This window comes from Euprymna scolopes, chromosome 13, assembly GCF_053919585.1.
Source record: "Euprymna scolopes isolate OS-2025 chromosome 13, ASM5391958v1, whole genome shotgun sequence".
NCBI lineage: Eukaryota > Metazoa > Mollusca > Cephalopoda > Sepiida > Sepiolidae > Euprymna > Euprymna scolopes.
Genome location: NC_136494.1, coordinates 43,784,030 through 43,800,405, shown reverse-complemented (window position 1 = coordinate 43,800,405; position 16,376 = coordinate 43,784,030). Strand labels below are relative to the sequence as shown.

The 16,376-nt window shown below is 34.8% G+C and overlaps 2 protein-coding genes across 7 annotated transcripts in view; one reads left to right on the top strand and one right to left on the bottom strand.

Annotated features, from left to right (window-relative positions):
* Window positions 1-16,376, bottom strand: part of LOC145291998 (uncharacterized) — a 130,686-nt gene that overhangs the window by 56,058 nt on the left and 58,252 nt on the right. For 3 of the 6 annotated variants that reach the window (XR_013869525.1, XR_013869527.1, XR_013869530.1), the window contains one exon: window positions 509-6,666. The exons of the other annotated variants lie outside the window; for them this stretch is intronic. The gene's annotated coding sequence lies outside the window, so the exon portion shown is untranslated. Of the gene's footprint in view, window positions 1-508; window positions 6,667-16,376 lie in introns of those variants that run through there. 6 annotated transcript variants of the gene reach the window in all.
* The window catches only part of LOC145291997 (ferroportin-like), a 260,890-nt gene continuing 246,374 nt past the window's right edge, over window positions 1,861-16,376 (top strand). The window contains exon 1 of the mRNA XM_080137974.1: window positions 1,861-2,278. Coding sequence (XP_079994100.1) covers window positions 2,245-2,278 — 34 coding nt within the window. The 5' untranslated portion in view covers window positions 1,861-2,244. The remainder of the gene's footprint in view (window positions 2,279-16,376) is intronic.

Sequence of the window (16,376 nt, the reverse complement as noted above, 5' to 3'; positions counted from 1 at the left end):
ATGAATCGAGCATCAGTTTTTGAGTGGCATAAAAGATTCAAAGAAGGCAGGGAATCTGTGAGGGATAATAAGAAGTGTTGGAGGAGTTATATGGACACTTGTCAAACTACTATATTCAGCCTCGCTCGCACACAGCGCACACATGGACACAATGCACAACACTCTCAAGTTTGAGACATATACGGTTATTGCCCCTTATTTCTAGAATTTCATCTTTAAACCGATATGTGGCGATAACTTCCTTTCTCTTTCTTTCTATCTCATTCTTTTTTCACCGGGGATGTCATCCGGTATGGATGTGTGGGGGTTTCTCTCCTCTTGTTTTACTTATAAACATGTCTTTTATCAGTCCCCCACAATAAATTCACATAGTTACATATATGTAAATTACATATTATGGTTACATATTTTGGTGAGTGTTGTTTCTTTATTTTGTTGTTAGTCCATTGATTTTGCCTTTCTCAACAAAAATGACAGTTTAGTTAATAATGAAGACAACAAAAGGAAATGTCATTTTAACATTTAATAAACAAACTTTATTTGTCGCTTTATTTGAAGAGAGAAACGGGTTAGTAGGTTGAAGTGTTCTTGTGTAAAGATAGAATTAATATATTGCTGGCTGGTTGAAGGAGAGAATAGTTCAGTTCCGTTTACACATATTTACGGTTAGTAGTCGTCAAGACAGACAAAGCCGGTTACAGGAGAAAGAAAGGGGCAAGGTATTCAGTGTGTTTGCGTGTTGTCGTGGGTGTGTGTGAGTTGTATCAATGAGAGCAGTTCTTTGGCATGATAAATAAAGTTCGTGTGGGTACCGCACATGGAAATAAATGGGAGTTTGAAGAGAGCCATAGCTAGTTTGTTGTACTCACATTCTGCCTGGGGCCGAAGCTGCTTCCAGGCAGGGCCAGGATGAAAGAGGGTTGAGAGTTTCAGACTTCACCTTTTATATACTCTGTCACGTGATTGAGAGCTAGCTTGTGATTGGACAAGCCAGGGAGAAAAGGGATTTCAAATCTCGAGTCAAGAGAATTAGCTCCTGCCTGTGATTGTAGCGAGTTTTGGCTGCTACAACAGCATTTAACAAAGTCTACTATAGAGTAAGGAAGTCAGCCAAGAGTGGATTGGCCAAATAAAGAATTTCATGAATAAGGACCATCGTGTGTCTACAGAGACAATAAGTGCACAATTTGATGTCAGTGTGGGAACTGTACACACAATTATTCAAGAGAAACTGAAGATGCGGAAGATTTGTGCAAAGTTTGTCCCAAAGGTTCTCAGAGAATCTCAGAGAACGAAAGACGTTGTCATGATCAAGATGAGCATCGAGACAATTTTTTACCCTCCCTATAGTTCAGACCTTGTTCACTGTGACTTTTGGTTATTCCCTAAGCTTAAGGAAAACCTTAGAGGCTGTTGTTATGAGACAATTGAGGAGATGAAAGAAGCTGTGACGAGGGTCATTGACATGTTCTGACACAAGAGAACTACTATGGGCCCCTTCTAAAAGTTTTTGGAACGATACAACAAATGCATAGCAGCCGGAGGAGATAACTTTGAATGGGACTAGAGTTTCATTATGTTACGAAAAAGCCCGGAAACTTATTGAAAGCACCGCATACCTTCATTTTGGACACTGAAGAGTAAACGTCATCACTATAGGCCTCATTCAACTGTGCAGCAAAACCAACTTCAATCCCGTTTAAGTAGATAAATTCAACACCCCTCTTTTCCACAAGAAAGAAAGAAAGAAAGAAAAGAAAAGAATGAATTGTTTTCCACTTCGATGCTTTCAAGATTTCAGTTACGCTAGAGTTACTTCCCCTACTCTCTATACGTTAATAACATAACTTGAATTGCCCGATTTTTTTCTCTCTTTTATCTAAGCTTATTGTATATATTTATATTTCAGATACGGAGAAAAAAAATGAAAGAAAAACAGAGAATATGTTATATAATACACCTAAAACATACGAAGATAAACGCCATCCAAGCTAAAACGAATCTTCTTTTAATAAAACAACCAAGAATGAATGATGCTAAAATTTATCATCGATTTATTCAGATAAATTGAGCACGTTTATTAAGAGCTGCAATTTTATTGCTAAAATTAAAGTTTGTTAGTTGTTGAGAAAATCAAACTAACATTTGCCCAGCAAAAAAGAAAGAAAGAAAAAAAAAAAAACAACAAAAAATCTGATTAATCTTTTTAACAAAAAATAAATCGTACGCACCAATTGAGAAAATATGCCGTGGTTGTCAGACAGACATTCTCGTCTTGGTAAGCTAACATTTCATATTTAGATTATCTAGAATTTTTTTTTTTTCTTTTAGAATTTATTTCCTTTCATCATAAAAACTGCGAAAGGGGAAATCAGCGAGATTTGCACCATTGAAAAAAAAAAAAAAAAATGATACGACGCTGTTTTACGGAATTTAGAATTTATTATTTCTTATCAAAGTCATTAGGATAAGAATTTATTTTTGTAAGACAAAACAGATAATGAAACTAGGAAATATTAAGATATATTATTAGTTTCATTCTTTTTTTGATTTTAGGGGGTTCAAGCCTTATTATTGGTTCATAAAAGACCAAACGACTGGGCAAATTAGTTCGCTCATTATTTACAACTTAACTAAATTATTTTCTAAAACTAGATTGAAGGGTTATTTTAAACTAGAAACGCAAAGAAAGACAACAACGTTGATTAAATTATCTAACACAATATAAAGAGAGATTTCATAGTCTGCAATAGTTGTATACATTTACGCTGGCGATTGTAGCTCTGTAGACACCTCCAACGCGCGCCACAATGTTACCCCCCCCCCCCCGTATGTAACACGATGTAACTGCAATTTAATATTATCATCCTAACTTTTTACCACTTAAAAGAAGAAGCTTCAAATAAACTAATATTAAAAAAAAAATTTTACAGCATACAAAAATAATGAAAATATGAGACAAAAATCGTGTTTACATTATTGACGCTTTAAAACAACGTTCCTATGTTGTGACGTTTTTTAAGCCGTAGACATAACCAGGGTTTAAAAATCTAGCAAAAATCAATAATTATCATATTTTCCTAAAATTTTCGATATTTATTCATTATTTAATAAACTTACATAATAAAAGAAGGTTTCGTTAAATATATTAGAGGAAATATTTTTTTATGTGTTCAACCCCCCCCCCCTCTATATATATCGTGTTACGAAAATTAAACAAAATAAATGAAGGTCGATAAAAATTTTAACATTTTTTTAAAGCTGAAAAAAATCAAATAATTAACGGGATTTTATATATAAATGAAAATTATTTATATAAAATCCCGTTATTTATTTCACTTAAAGTTGTAAATAAAATTGGACACAAATCAATATTATCATGTTAAAAAAAAAAAAAAAAGTAAACACTTTTTCTTGATAATTTTTTTTTTTCAATGGATTCTGGACCATGCAGTAGCTTCTGGTGGGGCCTCTCGATGCCATATTAGTGGGTAATTGTTACGGCTTTACCTTATTATGAGCTACAAAAAAAAAAAAAAAAAAATTCTTCGTTTCTTTTTCTCTCTTAGTCTCCCCTCTCTGTTCTGCTCTAAGTAAATCTGACGACCTAGTCCACAAATTCCAAAATTTCATCATGACAAGTTTCAAGAAAAAATTCACGATTAAACCCGGTTCTCCAACTTACAACGTAGAACCCTACTACCATGTCTCCTTCTCCAACATTAGGGGTCTACGTTCTAACCTTCCAGAGGTTGAAACCCAATTACAGGAGACTAAACCAGACCTTTTATTTTTAAGCGAAACTGGCATTGGACAGGCTATTTCCCTAGAAGAGTTTGCAATTTCAGGATACTCTAACTTAACTTCTAAATCTGACCCTCAAGATCGCCATGGGCATGGAATATGTGCCTATATTAAAGATAGCTTTCCATGTGGGAGGGACATCTCCAGGGAAGATCCTAACTTACCCTATATGTGCTTCCGGGTTGCTTTAGCTCACACTACTGCATTTATATTTACTCTCTATCGCCCCCACAACAGCGGAGTTACTATCTTTAAAAACATATTTGAGAAAATTGACCAAGTCCTATCTGCTTATCCTTCAGCTAACATTCACGTATGTGGAGACTTCAATGTTCACAACGTCAAATGGTTGACCCACTCAAACAAGACCGATGATGAGGGTAGGTTCTGTCATGATTTCTCCATTGCCTATGACCTCACTCAGATTGTTCAGGAACCCACCCCCGTGTGACCAACAATGACGACCAGTATGCGAGCCTACTAGACCTTTTTCTCACAACTTGCCCTGAACTATGTTCAGTTTCTGTTCTGTCTCCTCTTGGATCTTCCGACCACTCTGTTGTATCAATTAAGATAAAAATGAAATGTAATAAGTCCCCAGACGTACCTCTCCATTGTACAGTATATTGATACACTAAGGCTGACTGGGATAGCTTCCACACATTTATATCAGATCTACCTCTGCATTCCATGTTTAAAAAGGATGTATCCTCTGTAGTATCAGACCTGACCGAATGGTTAATTGTAGGTATAGACCGTTTCATACCCTCGAAAAAGTTCCAGCAAAAACCTAACAGCCAGTCATGGTTCTCTCCAGAATGTGCTGCTGCCAGTGCGCACAGAAATCACTTTTTCCACTGCTTCCAATATAATAGATGTATGGAAACTAAAGCCGCTTTCAGGACTGCCAGCAACCATTGTAAGAAAGTAATAAAGAATGCAAGAGAGTTGTATGCTCAATCCGTTAAGTCCAAAGTAGCTGAGCAGCGGCTTGGTTCCCACCAGTTTTGGCAAATAGCAAACAGAATCCTGAACAGAAGCGTGTGCTCTATCCCAACTATCATCAATGGACCTGAGGTAATCTCGTCAGCATCAGACAAAGCCAAACTCTTTGCCAAGAACTTTGCAGCTAATTCTAACCTTTGCGACCAAGGCCGCCAACCCCCAATTTTTCCTCCTGTATCAGAATACACGCTATGTGATATACGTATATCTGTACATGATGTTGCCAAGCTAATCAAAAACCTTGATTCCAGTAAAGCAACTGGCCCTGACGGTATTCCAATTATAGTATTCAAACAACTTCAACCTGAACTAGCACCCATACTTACAAAACTGTTTAAACGTTGTCTTAAGGAGAATAGTTTCCCATCACCCTGGAAAATTTCATCAGTATGCCCTGTATTTAAGAATTCAGGTGATCGCTCATCCCCCTCTCAGTACAGGCCAATAAGTCTTCTATGCGTCACAAGTAAGTTGCTGGAATCTGTGTTAAACACAGAAGTAATCAGCCATCTCAACAAAAATAACCTTCTTAGTGACACTCAATATGGTTTCCATTCTGCTAGATCTACAGCAGATGTGCTTACAGTTATATCTCATAGGATTAGCAAATCTCTCGACAGAGGCTACCTTTCTAGGGCAATTGCTCTTGACATATCTTAGGCCTTTGATAGGGTATGGCATAAAGGTTTACTTCACAAGATTTCTACCTATGATATAGCTGAAAATGTCTTCTCAATTATTAAATCATTTCTTTCTTATAGGTTCATAAGAGTAGTAGTTGAAGGGCAAAAATCAGAAGCTCATAGTATTAATGCTGATGTCCCTCAGGGGTCCATCCTGGGCCCAACTCTTTTCCTGATCTACATTAATGATCTTCCAAATCACATCCTTACATCATTTGTAGACATTTATGCTGATGACACTACCATTTATGGTAGCACATCTAAGACAGTAAACGACCAAATTCTCCCCGATTCTCTCTCCTCTGATCTTGAGCACGTAGTACAATGGGGAAAGGAGTGGCTGGTTACTTTTAATGCATCTAAAACCAAGCTTCTCTCTTTACACCATCAACATTCTGATCCACATCTGGCATCAATTGAAATGAATGGCTCTCGTCTTCAGGAGGCCTCAAGTTTTGACAAGCTTCTTGGCTTGACCATTACTCCTGATCTTAAATGGAACACGTACATCAAATCTGTTGCCAAGGCCGCTGGAAAAATGGTGGGATCCTTCTATCGATCCAGTAGATATCTCACTGCTGATGCAATTCTCTATCTATATAAGAGCCAGGTACATCCAAGGATGGAATACTGTTGCCACATCTGGACAGGAGCTGCTAGAAAGGACTTGTCCTGCCTTGATAGAGCTCAAAATAGACTTTGTAGTCTCGTAGGAGATGTCCTTTTCTCTTCTCTGCAACCTCTATCTCACAGAAGAGATATTGCGAGTTTGTCTCTAATGTATCGTTACTTTCATGGAAAGTGTTCGACTGAGCTTAAGTCTATGGTCCCTCCTCACCAAACTTTCACAAGAAACACTCGTCTAGCTGAAAACACTATCAATAAGTCTCCCCAATCTTTATCTGTGCCTAAACCTAAACGTAGATTCCATGAAAAAAGCTTCTTTCTTAGAACTGCACGCCTGTGGAATTGTCTTCCGTTTTCCTGCTTTCCGGCTGACTACAATATGGTTGTGTTCAAGTCTAACGTAAATAAGTTCTTGATGAGCTGTTCCATATGTTATTAAATTTACCGAATTTTCATTACTAATGATTACTATATTGTCCAATTTCTACTGTACACTCTTTAATCCTTATCCTTGAGTTGCCTCTTGGCCTTGATAATGTGGTTATTCCTGTGTAAAAAAAAAAAAAAAAATAGATAATCATTTGAATTGCAACAACAAAAAAAAAATTATAAGAAATAATTATTTTTAAACGGCTTGGTAAATGTTACCTTACGCTACAACAGAACACCAACCACTCTAATTCGTTTTTTAGGGGTATTCGTGGTTGCTGACAACGAATCTGATAATCAACCCCGCCGCAAACTTACTGTTTGCATGGTATGAGCCCTTAGACCTTTGGGACTATTTTGTGCCATTTCACGGCCTTCGGTAGTGTTTTTCTTACAAGGACCAAGGTTTCATTAAAAACAAAAAAACAAAAAAAAACGTGTTTTTTTTTTGTTTTTAAAAAGGTTTTAAACTTCGGACTTTACAGGTAAATTTCTAAAAAACACTACTTTTTTTTGTTTTAAATTTGAATATATTATTTATTGATCTTTTATCTTCAATTTGTGATATATAACACTTTGGTGAGTAAATTAATTATTTACTTTTTAATAGACATTTCAAAATGGGAGGCGTGAATTATTCGACACCCTGTCTTTCCAAGCTTATAACTACTCGAAAAATGTAATTCAAGCCCTAATTTTCTTTTCAATTAAAGGAGCAAGGAACAAGGTTTCATTAAAAAAAAAAAAAAGAAAAAACAAACAACGTGGTTAAAAAAAAAGGTTTTGAACTTCGAACTTTACAGGTAAATTTCTAAAAAACACTACTTTTTTTGTTTTAAATTTAAATATATTATTTATTGACCTTTTCTCTTCAATTTGTGATATATAAAACTTTGAGTAAATTAATTATTTACTTTTTAATAGACACTTGAAAATAGGGGGGGGGGCGTGAATTAAAAAAAAACGTTTGTCTAAAATATTATATTAAGTTTATTGGAAAGAGCATAAAATTTCACATTGACCCTGAAAATATCGTAAAAATAGAATCAATAGAAAAACTTTGATAGATTTTTAAAGTATAAAAATTGAAAAATATTGAGTTCGTAAAATTCATAACAATTTTTTAAAAAATAAAAAAATTCTATTACTTTTAAAACAACTTTAATAGTTTATTTTGGAAGTATAATCCATAAAGAAAATAGAACCCACTTTTAAAAGAGAAATTACGAGTTTTTTTTTTATATTTTATTCGCATTTTCATGTTAGGGGTGTCAAAAATTCTGATACACCAATCACATCGCGTAGGAATCTTTCAAATAAGAAAGTTAAAAAAAAAAAAAAAAAAAAAAAACACTGCTTCGTTTTTTTTTTTTGTTTTTTTTTTTTCGTCTATCGTAGTTTTTAATGCTTTTTTAATTGATCAAAAAATAAAGTTTTCACGAGCGGTTTGCAAAAATATAAGTACCAAACACATTTTTTTTTTTTTTTTTTTTTTGGTGGGGGCGTATTTCATTAACAGGTGCTTTTGCAGTTTCATTAACCGTTTTTTCGTAAGTAACGCGCCGACGTTTACCATTTCACAAAAAATCTGTTTACATTCTGGAGGGACGGGGTCTGCGCCACTTATCAATTAAAAAGCATTAAAACTACGTAAGACAAAAAAGAAAAAAATAATAATAAATGAGCCTGAGACACATATTTTTTTTTTTTTTTTTAAACTTTATTTGAAATGACCGCTTAAAGATTCCGGCATGCCAAGATTCCTACGCAATGTGATAAGACAACGCCTGTTCGCACGCGAACGTATCATGTAAGAAAAACACTACCGAAGGCGGTGAAATGGCACAAAATAGTCCCAAGGTCTAAGGGCTCATACCATGCAAACAGTAAATTTGCGGCGGGTTTGATTATCAGATTCGTTGTCACCGACCTCGAATACCCCTAAAATAAACAATTAGAGTGGTCGGTGTTCTGTTGTAGCATAAGGTAACATACCAAGAAGCGGTAAATGATATTAATTTCAAATATTACGCGACTTGAAGTTTAAACATATTTTTTTATACAACAGGTTTCCAATAATAAAAAAATATATTCATATGATAGAATATATAACTCTGGAGATAAAAAGTGCAAAAGCAAAATCGACTAAAGAAAGTTCGTTTGAATTTGATTATTTAAAATTAGCCTGGGTGCCCGGCGTTGCCCGGGTATTTGAACGTGTACGTTGAGCAAAAAAAAAAAAAAAAAAAAGTGGTAGTAGGCAGGCAGCCTCAAACCCGTACCGCAAAAGTGGAAAAGAACGGGGGGGGGGGACTTGACGTCTTTGCCGTTGCGTCCATCGCAAACCCGGAAGTAGCAATGTTTTAAATTAGAGCTAGTCAATTAAAAAGAAAATATCGGCGAAAAAAGCGACCCCTCCTTGTAGAAAAGTGCCCAGTTGAGGGTGAAGGAATTAATGTTTTTGGCCAATTTTTCGATATTTGTCGTTCAAAGGGTTGAGCTTCAAAACGATAGCAATCTCGTGAAAATCCGCCACCTCCGTTGAAAGTTTTAGGCATCATACATACATTTAAACAGACAGGTGAGATTTATATTATAGATGACAGAGGGTGATAATCAAATTTTGCACCTTTTTTCCAAAAAAGTATGGAGGCCTCAACAGAACAGGTTAAAATTAATTTTATCGTCTGTATAGTTCGTTATTAAAAATAAATACATGCATGCATATATATATATATATATATATATATATATATATGCATGAATAAGTTTATATGTGAATAAGTTTATATATATATATATATATATATATATAAAATTATTCACATATAAACTTATTCACATATAAACTTATTCACTTATTAACTTATTCACTTATTAACTTATTCACTTATTCACATATAAACTTATTCACATATAAACTTATAAACTTATAAACTTATTCACTTATAAACTTATAAACTTATAAACTTATTCACATATAAACTTATTCACATATAAACTTATAAACTTATTCACATATAAACTTATTCACATATAAACTTATTCACATATAAACTTATAAACTTATAAACTTATTCACATATAAACTTATTCACATATAAACTTATAAACTTATAAACTTATTCACATATAAACTTATTCACATATAAACTTATAAACTTATTCACATATAAACTTATTCACATATAAACTTATAAACTTATTCACATATAAATTTATTCACTTATAAACTTATTCACTTATAAACTTATTCACTTATAAACTTATTCACATATAAATTTATTCACTTATAAACTTATTCACTTATAAACTTATTCACATATAAACCTATTCACTTATAAACTTATTCACATATAAACAGTTTGTCGACGATAGACATAAAAAGGGAAAATAAAATATGTAGTGCAGTAGTGCAGTACAAAATATACAAGAGAAGAACAATACACGTATGTATGTTAAGCAAAGAATATATGAATGCTCCTAATACAATAACAAAGGACACATGTTGTTAAGGCTGTAGCTAGAAAAATATGTGTAAACAATTAATAAGTAATGTTTCTTACTTTGTATTGTGTGCGACTATAATCAAGAAAACATCTATAATATAAATCTCACCTGTCTGTTTAAATGTATGCATGCATGTATGTATGTATGTATATATGTTTGTATATCTGGCTAAAACTTTCAACAGAGGTGACAGATTTTCATGAGATCAGTATCATTTTGGAGCTCGATCCTTCAGATGACAAATATCAAAAACTTGGCAAAAACCATTAATTCCTTCACCCTCAACTGGGCTCTTTTGTACAAGGAGAGGTCGCTTTTTTCACGGGTATTTTCAAAAGTCATCCTCTCTTTTTGATTGACTAGCTTTAATTTAAACCTTCGCCACTTCTGGTTTGACGATGGATGCAATGGCAAATATGTCACTTTTTTTCACGTTCTTTTCCTCCTTCATGATACAGGTTCGAGCCTGCTTGCCTACTACCACTTTTATTTTTGGCTCAACACACACTGCCATACACCCGGGCAATGCCGGGCACCCAGGTTAGTCTTCTATTATATAAATCTCACTTGTCTGTTAGTGTGTGTGTGTATGTATGTTTGTATGTCTTGCTAAAACTTTCGACACACACGACCAACATGAACAAAATTGGTATCATTTGAAAGGACAGTCTCTTAGCCGACAAATATCCAAAAATTGTCCCAAAACATTATTTCCCTCTTAACGTGGCCGTTTTTTACAAGGAAGGGTCACTTTTTTCGTTGACAATTTTGCAAAGTCATCATACGCCTTGCTATACTAACCTAAATTTGAATGGCAGCGACGTTGTATATCATGCTGAGCACGGCAAGAAAACGGTTTGCTGTTTTTTCACTTCTTAGCGTTACAGGTTTGAGCCTGCTTACTTTTTTTTGTGTTCGCATGTGTACTCCCTGCTATTTACATTTTTTTAGAGGGTTAATTTTTTTTTTTTTTCAAACATTTTTTTAGGACGTCCGCTCACCATAAAACCTCTCCACACCCGAACAAGGCCGGGTATCCCCGCTAGTAATCTATAAGTAAAGCCTGGTAAGCATGCTCCAAAAAACAGCATAAACATGTGAAGGGAAGCTCTTGTTTATGTTATAGTCAGTACATATATATATATATAAAGCTATATGTTTGCCTATCTTTTTCCATATTTTTAAACTCTATCTCTTCCGAAACTTACCACTGATGTCTGGAGGGGTGTTCCCGTCCATCAGGATTGGGTTGATGCAATTCTTATATCACTGTACAAGGGAAAGGGGACCAGGACCGACTGTGGAAGTTATTGTGGGATAAGTTTGTTGGAAGCAGTTGGCAAAGTATTTTCCAGAGTTCTACTCAATAGATTGTTAAAGTATATTTGTTCATCCGTCATTCCAGAAAGCCAAAGTGGCTTTCGTCCGGGCAGAGGAACCACGAATATGATCTTCTCTGCTCGGCAGTTGCAGGAGAAATGTACTGAACACTGCGTTCCGCTTTATTAGGTTTTTGTTGATTTGACTAAGGCTTTTGATACGGTGAACAGAAGTGCCCTATGGATAATTCTGGGGAAGTTGGGATGCCCACCTCAATTTATACGATTACTCAGGGAGCTCCACACTAATATGAAGGCTCGCCTGAACTTCAACGGATGCCTGTCAGAACCCATATTAGTTGACAATGGTCTGAAGCAGGGTGATATCCTAGCACCTACATTTTTTTCAATTTATTTTGCAACTATGTTATCATATGCCTTTAGGGAATGTTCTCTAGGTATTTGTTTGCGTTTCAGAACCACAGGTAGGGTCTTTGATCTTCGTCATTTTCATGTTTCTACAGGGACCTTTCAGCACCTGGTTCGTGAATGCGGATGACGCCGATCTCATGGCCCATGGTGAGAGGGATATGCAGGGTATCATGGATCTGTTTTTGGGGGCTTGTGCATCTTTTGGGCTTACTATTAGTCTTAAGAAGACTAAGGTCATGTTCACACCTCCACCCGGTAGTTTGTATGTGGAACCAAATATTTTTGTCAACAACCAGAGACTTGCCGTGGTTGACACATTTGTGTATTTTGGTAGTACTCTCACCAGAGATGGAACCCTGGATGCTGAGGTCAACTATAGGATACAGCGTGCCACTAAGGCTTTTGGTGGCTTAGAGAAGCGAGTATGGTCTGACAGGGGTATAACTATTCATACAAAGATCAGTGTCTATAAATCTTGTATTTTATCATCCCTGCTTCTGAGGCCTGGACAACTTAAAAGTCATGGAGAGAGTGCACCAGAAATTCCTGAGACACATTCTGGACATCAGGTGGAGTACTTTTATATTTGATGTGGATGTTTTCATGCGGGCTGATGTACCTTGTATCGAGAAGTTGATTATACACAACCAGATGAGGTGGGCTGGACATCTGACAAGGATGGATGACGATAGATTGCCAAAGCGCCTGTTCTATGGTGAAATTACACAAGGAAAGCGTCCACAACATAAACTGAGGAAACGCTTTAAGGATAACATCAAAGATAATCTTAAAGCTCTTGGTATTGACATGTTCAATTGGGAAAGTGCTTCCAATGATCGTAAAAAGTGGCGCTCCTTAGTCTATCATGGCTGTGATAGTTTTGACAAGAAAAAATATGAGCATGCAAAAATGAAGCGTAATATTCGGAAGAAAAATCTGTGAGATATATCAGGTCTGTCAAAGGATTTCATGCAGAACCACACCTGTGATTTATGCGGTAAAATGACTTTATCCGGAGCTGGCCTGGCTAGCCACAAGCGTTCACATGGAGATCAATCTTTCTTTGATGGGGTAAACTTTGCAGGGCACAGATGTTCTGTTTGCTCTGTGGTCTGTAAATCGAGTGGAGGCCTGAAGCGTCATATGAGCGTCCACAGTAGAGCAGCACCGGTTGGCATCCCTCAATCTCAGTTTAAGTGTGACCTTTGCAACAGACTGTGTAAAAGCAGGGCTGGTCTGAAGAGCCACCTTCGTTCGCACAGAAAATAGGAATTGATGCATTCTTGATCACATCTCCACATGTATATATGTGTGTGTGTGTGTATAAGTGTATATATGTGTACATAATTATAATAAAATATATATTTTCAAAAATACATGAAAATAATTGAGTAATCAACAATAAAGCAAGGGAAAGATGGTCTTCTTCTGTCAAGAAGTGACAATCACCATATAAAGCTATATGTTTGCCTGCCTCTCTCCATATTTTTAAACTCTATCTTTTCCGAAACTAAAAGTTGCAGAGCATTGCTAGTGGCCTCAAATGATTGGATTTTTTATGGACCGTTCTTTTATGGGTCTTTAGGCAGTTTAAATAGTTTTTAAGGGGGTCAAAAATGGGTCCAAATTGAAAAAAAAAAACCATTATATATTTTGTACATTCTCCTTAGTTTATTTTTACTTTTTAATCAGTTCATATATGTGTCACGTTGGTACAGTGGTAATGTCACTAGCTTTGAATGCTGCAGTTTTGTTTTCGATTTTGATTCTAGCTGATAGCACCCAAAATACTTTTTTCTTACTTTTGAAATCACAACTCTATAATAATATATACAAAATCTGGACAAATTAAAATATCATATTTAAGTGTATTTTATGACCGGGCAACCGCTAGTGTAAATGTGTGTGTGTGTGTAATTTAAAGGTAGAAGAAGGGATGATCTTACTGACTGATGAGTGATTGCATATTACCTGGCATGCCATGAACTGGTTACAACATTCTAATGTTTGTTAGGCTTCAGGAAGGCCAAAACTCCATATGTAGGAAAATTATGTGTGAATATAAGTGACATTAATGATGTGATGTAAATATCAGTGTTTCAGTTGAAAACTACAACTGACCCGACATCTATGAGTGGAAGAAAGGAAATCAGAAACAGATGCTTTTATTAAGTTTATACAGATCATCCTGATTGGTTGGATAATATTTTTCGTTATCAAATTTCCTGAAAATAATGCATAGAGACATTACATTTTAAAGAGCAACATTTGACAGATGGAATTTTAAAATGTTAACTTTCACAATGATTGCAGAGATGACACTAACCATTCATCAAATTTTTTCACCGAAGGATGGAGTCAGGAATTAAGCAGAAAGAGATGATTTTAGTTGAATGTTTTTTTTTTAAATTTATTTTGTTTTTATTTCTGACTAAATTATAAAATTGTTTTTAACAGTAACAACACATTCAAAACAAAAAAACAGGAAAAATGTTGTCATGAATTTGTGTTAATTTAATTTACATGTAAATTCTGTCAAACTTGCACTTTTTGTAAATCGTTAACCATGATTTGATAGAAATGCTGTCTTGTAACAGTATCTGTAGTAATTACTGCCTTACATATATTTAATTCATTCATTACATATACTTTTATTATATATTCATATATTACACATACATTTAAAGCATTCATTGCATATATTTTAAATACATGTATTACAAGTATTTTTATTGCTTAAGCATTTTTTAATGCATGTGTTCTGCTTCAGTTATTGATAATACAATACTTGTTTCTTACTTCTCCAGCTGACATCCACTACATAAATTGAACCAGGTCGCTCTGTGATCATCTAGATCACCAGTCCAGTATTTGAGTACTCCAGGAGCTTATTTGCTTTCTCCTTGTCATATAGTAAGCCATACTCCTGTGTACTATTTAGTTAATCCAGAAGATGTTTTACAGATTTTCGGTGTTCCATTGTAGATTGGGAACAAAATATTGCAACATTTACAACAGCATAGACAACATCAGACCATGTTCTTGTTGGCAGATAGAGTAGGCTTCCAATTGTTAATTGACACAACTTTTGGTAAGCCAGCTATCTTTCTTTTGTAGCTTTGGTTAATCTTGCTCCAGCATCAATTGATGTGAGTTTTGAATTTTTCATTTGGAATCTTTTCAAAACTTCTGCTGTGTATGCTGGTTGTCCAATCCATATTTTCCCTGATTTGGTATAAGTACTCTTAACACCCAAGAAGTGATGTAGTTTCCTCATGTCGTATATGTTGAAACTTTTCGATATTGTTTTAACAAATGCTTGAATATGTGTTAGAAACATGTTTACCAGAATGATATCAACATAAACAGCAGCTATAAATATTTCTCCTCCTGAATATTTTATTTAGATGCAAAGATGACTCTCTAACTGCTCGAAATGCATCTTTTCCAGCTGACAATCGAATGCTTAATTCTAACATTTTGGTGATTGTTTCAAACCATAGATGTTTCGATTTAGTTTATAAACAAGATATTCCCTGTCTTTGACTTTCTGGCTGCTTCATGTAAATTTCTTCCTTCAGATCACCATTTAAGAATGCAGTAATTTTGCCTAATTAATGTAGCTTCAGGTCAAGCTGTGCTATTAATACAATAACAGTTTGTACCAATTCAATTCTGTGTTTCTTCAGAAAATGATCTACCAATCGAGCTTTGTGGTGTTCCATGTTTATGTCAGCATTAAACACCCACTTGCTACCAATAGCTTTTTGTCCACTGAGCAATTCTGTAAGGTCCCATACTTTATTAGTATGTAGGAAAAAATTCACTTTCTATTGCTTTTATCCATTCATTTTTCTAAAAACTGGAAAGTGCTTCTTTCATTGTCAACGGGTCATTTAACTTATGAGCTATGTAGACTCATTCACCATACTAATCTGGAGTTTTCTTAATCCTTGAGATCTTCAAAGTACTGTCACCGCCTGTGAGTTGTCATCATTACAGCTGTCTCGATGTTTAGTTACTACCAGAGTTTGGTTTACAATATCTTTTCTCCCCTGTTCAGCTATTTAATATAATTCGATGGAAGTAACATCTGTGCTATGGAATACTCTTAATATTATTGGATCATAGTCTGTATTCCTTGTAGAGAGACATTAGTTTAAAAACTAGTTTGTAGTTTATTTCATTGTTTATTAATTGTGTAAATGGTTTTCTTGTGGAAACATGTGCCGAATCTCGGGCAAGTTTCATTTGAAATAGAGCATAAATAGATCTGAAAATGCTGGTTTCTTACCCTCCCCCACCGTTGACATGTTATGATTTATAAAAGAACATGCTTGTCTAAGTAGCGAGCTATGTCATGTGATGACTGTTTTCTTTTCAAAAATGAAAACGCTGCATTTTTATTTCAAGCAAAATCAATTCCTATTTGCAGCCATGAAGGACATATTATTATAGCAGTTAAGTTATGAATTTTGTAATATTTCTTTTCTAGATGCAAGTGCTAATATTATATTTATTTCAGTTTTTAATCTTTATTTTTATTTCATTGTTTTATTGTGTAAAT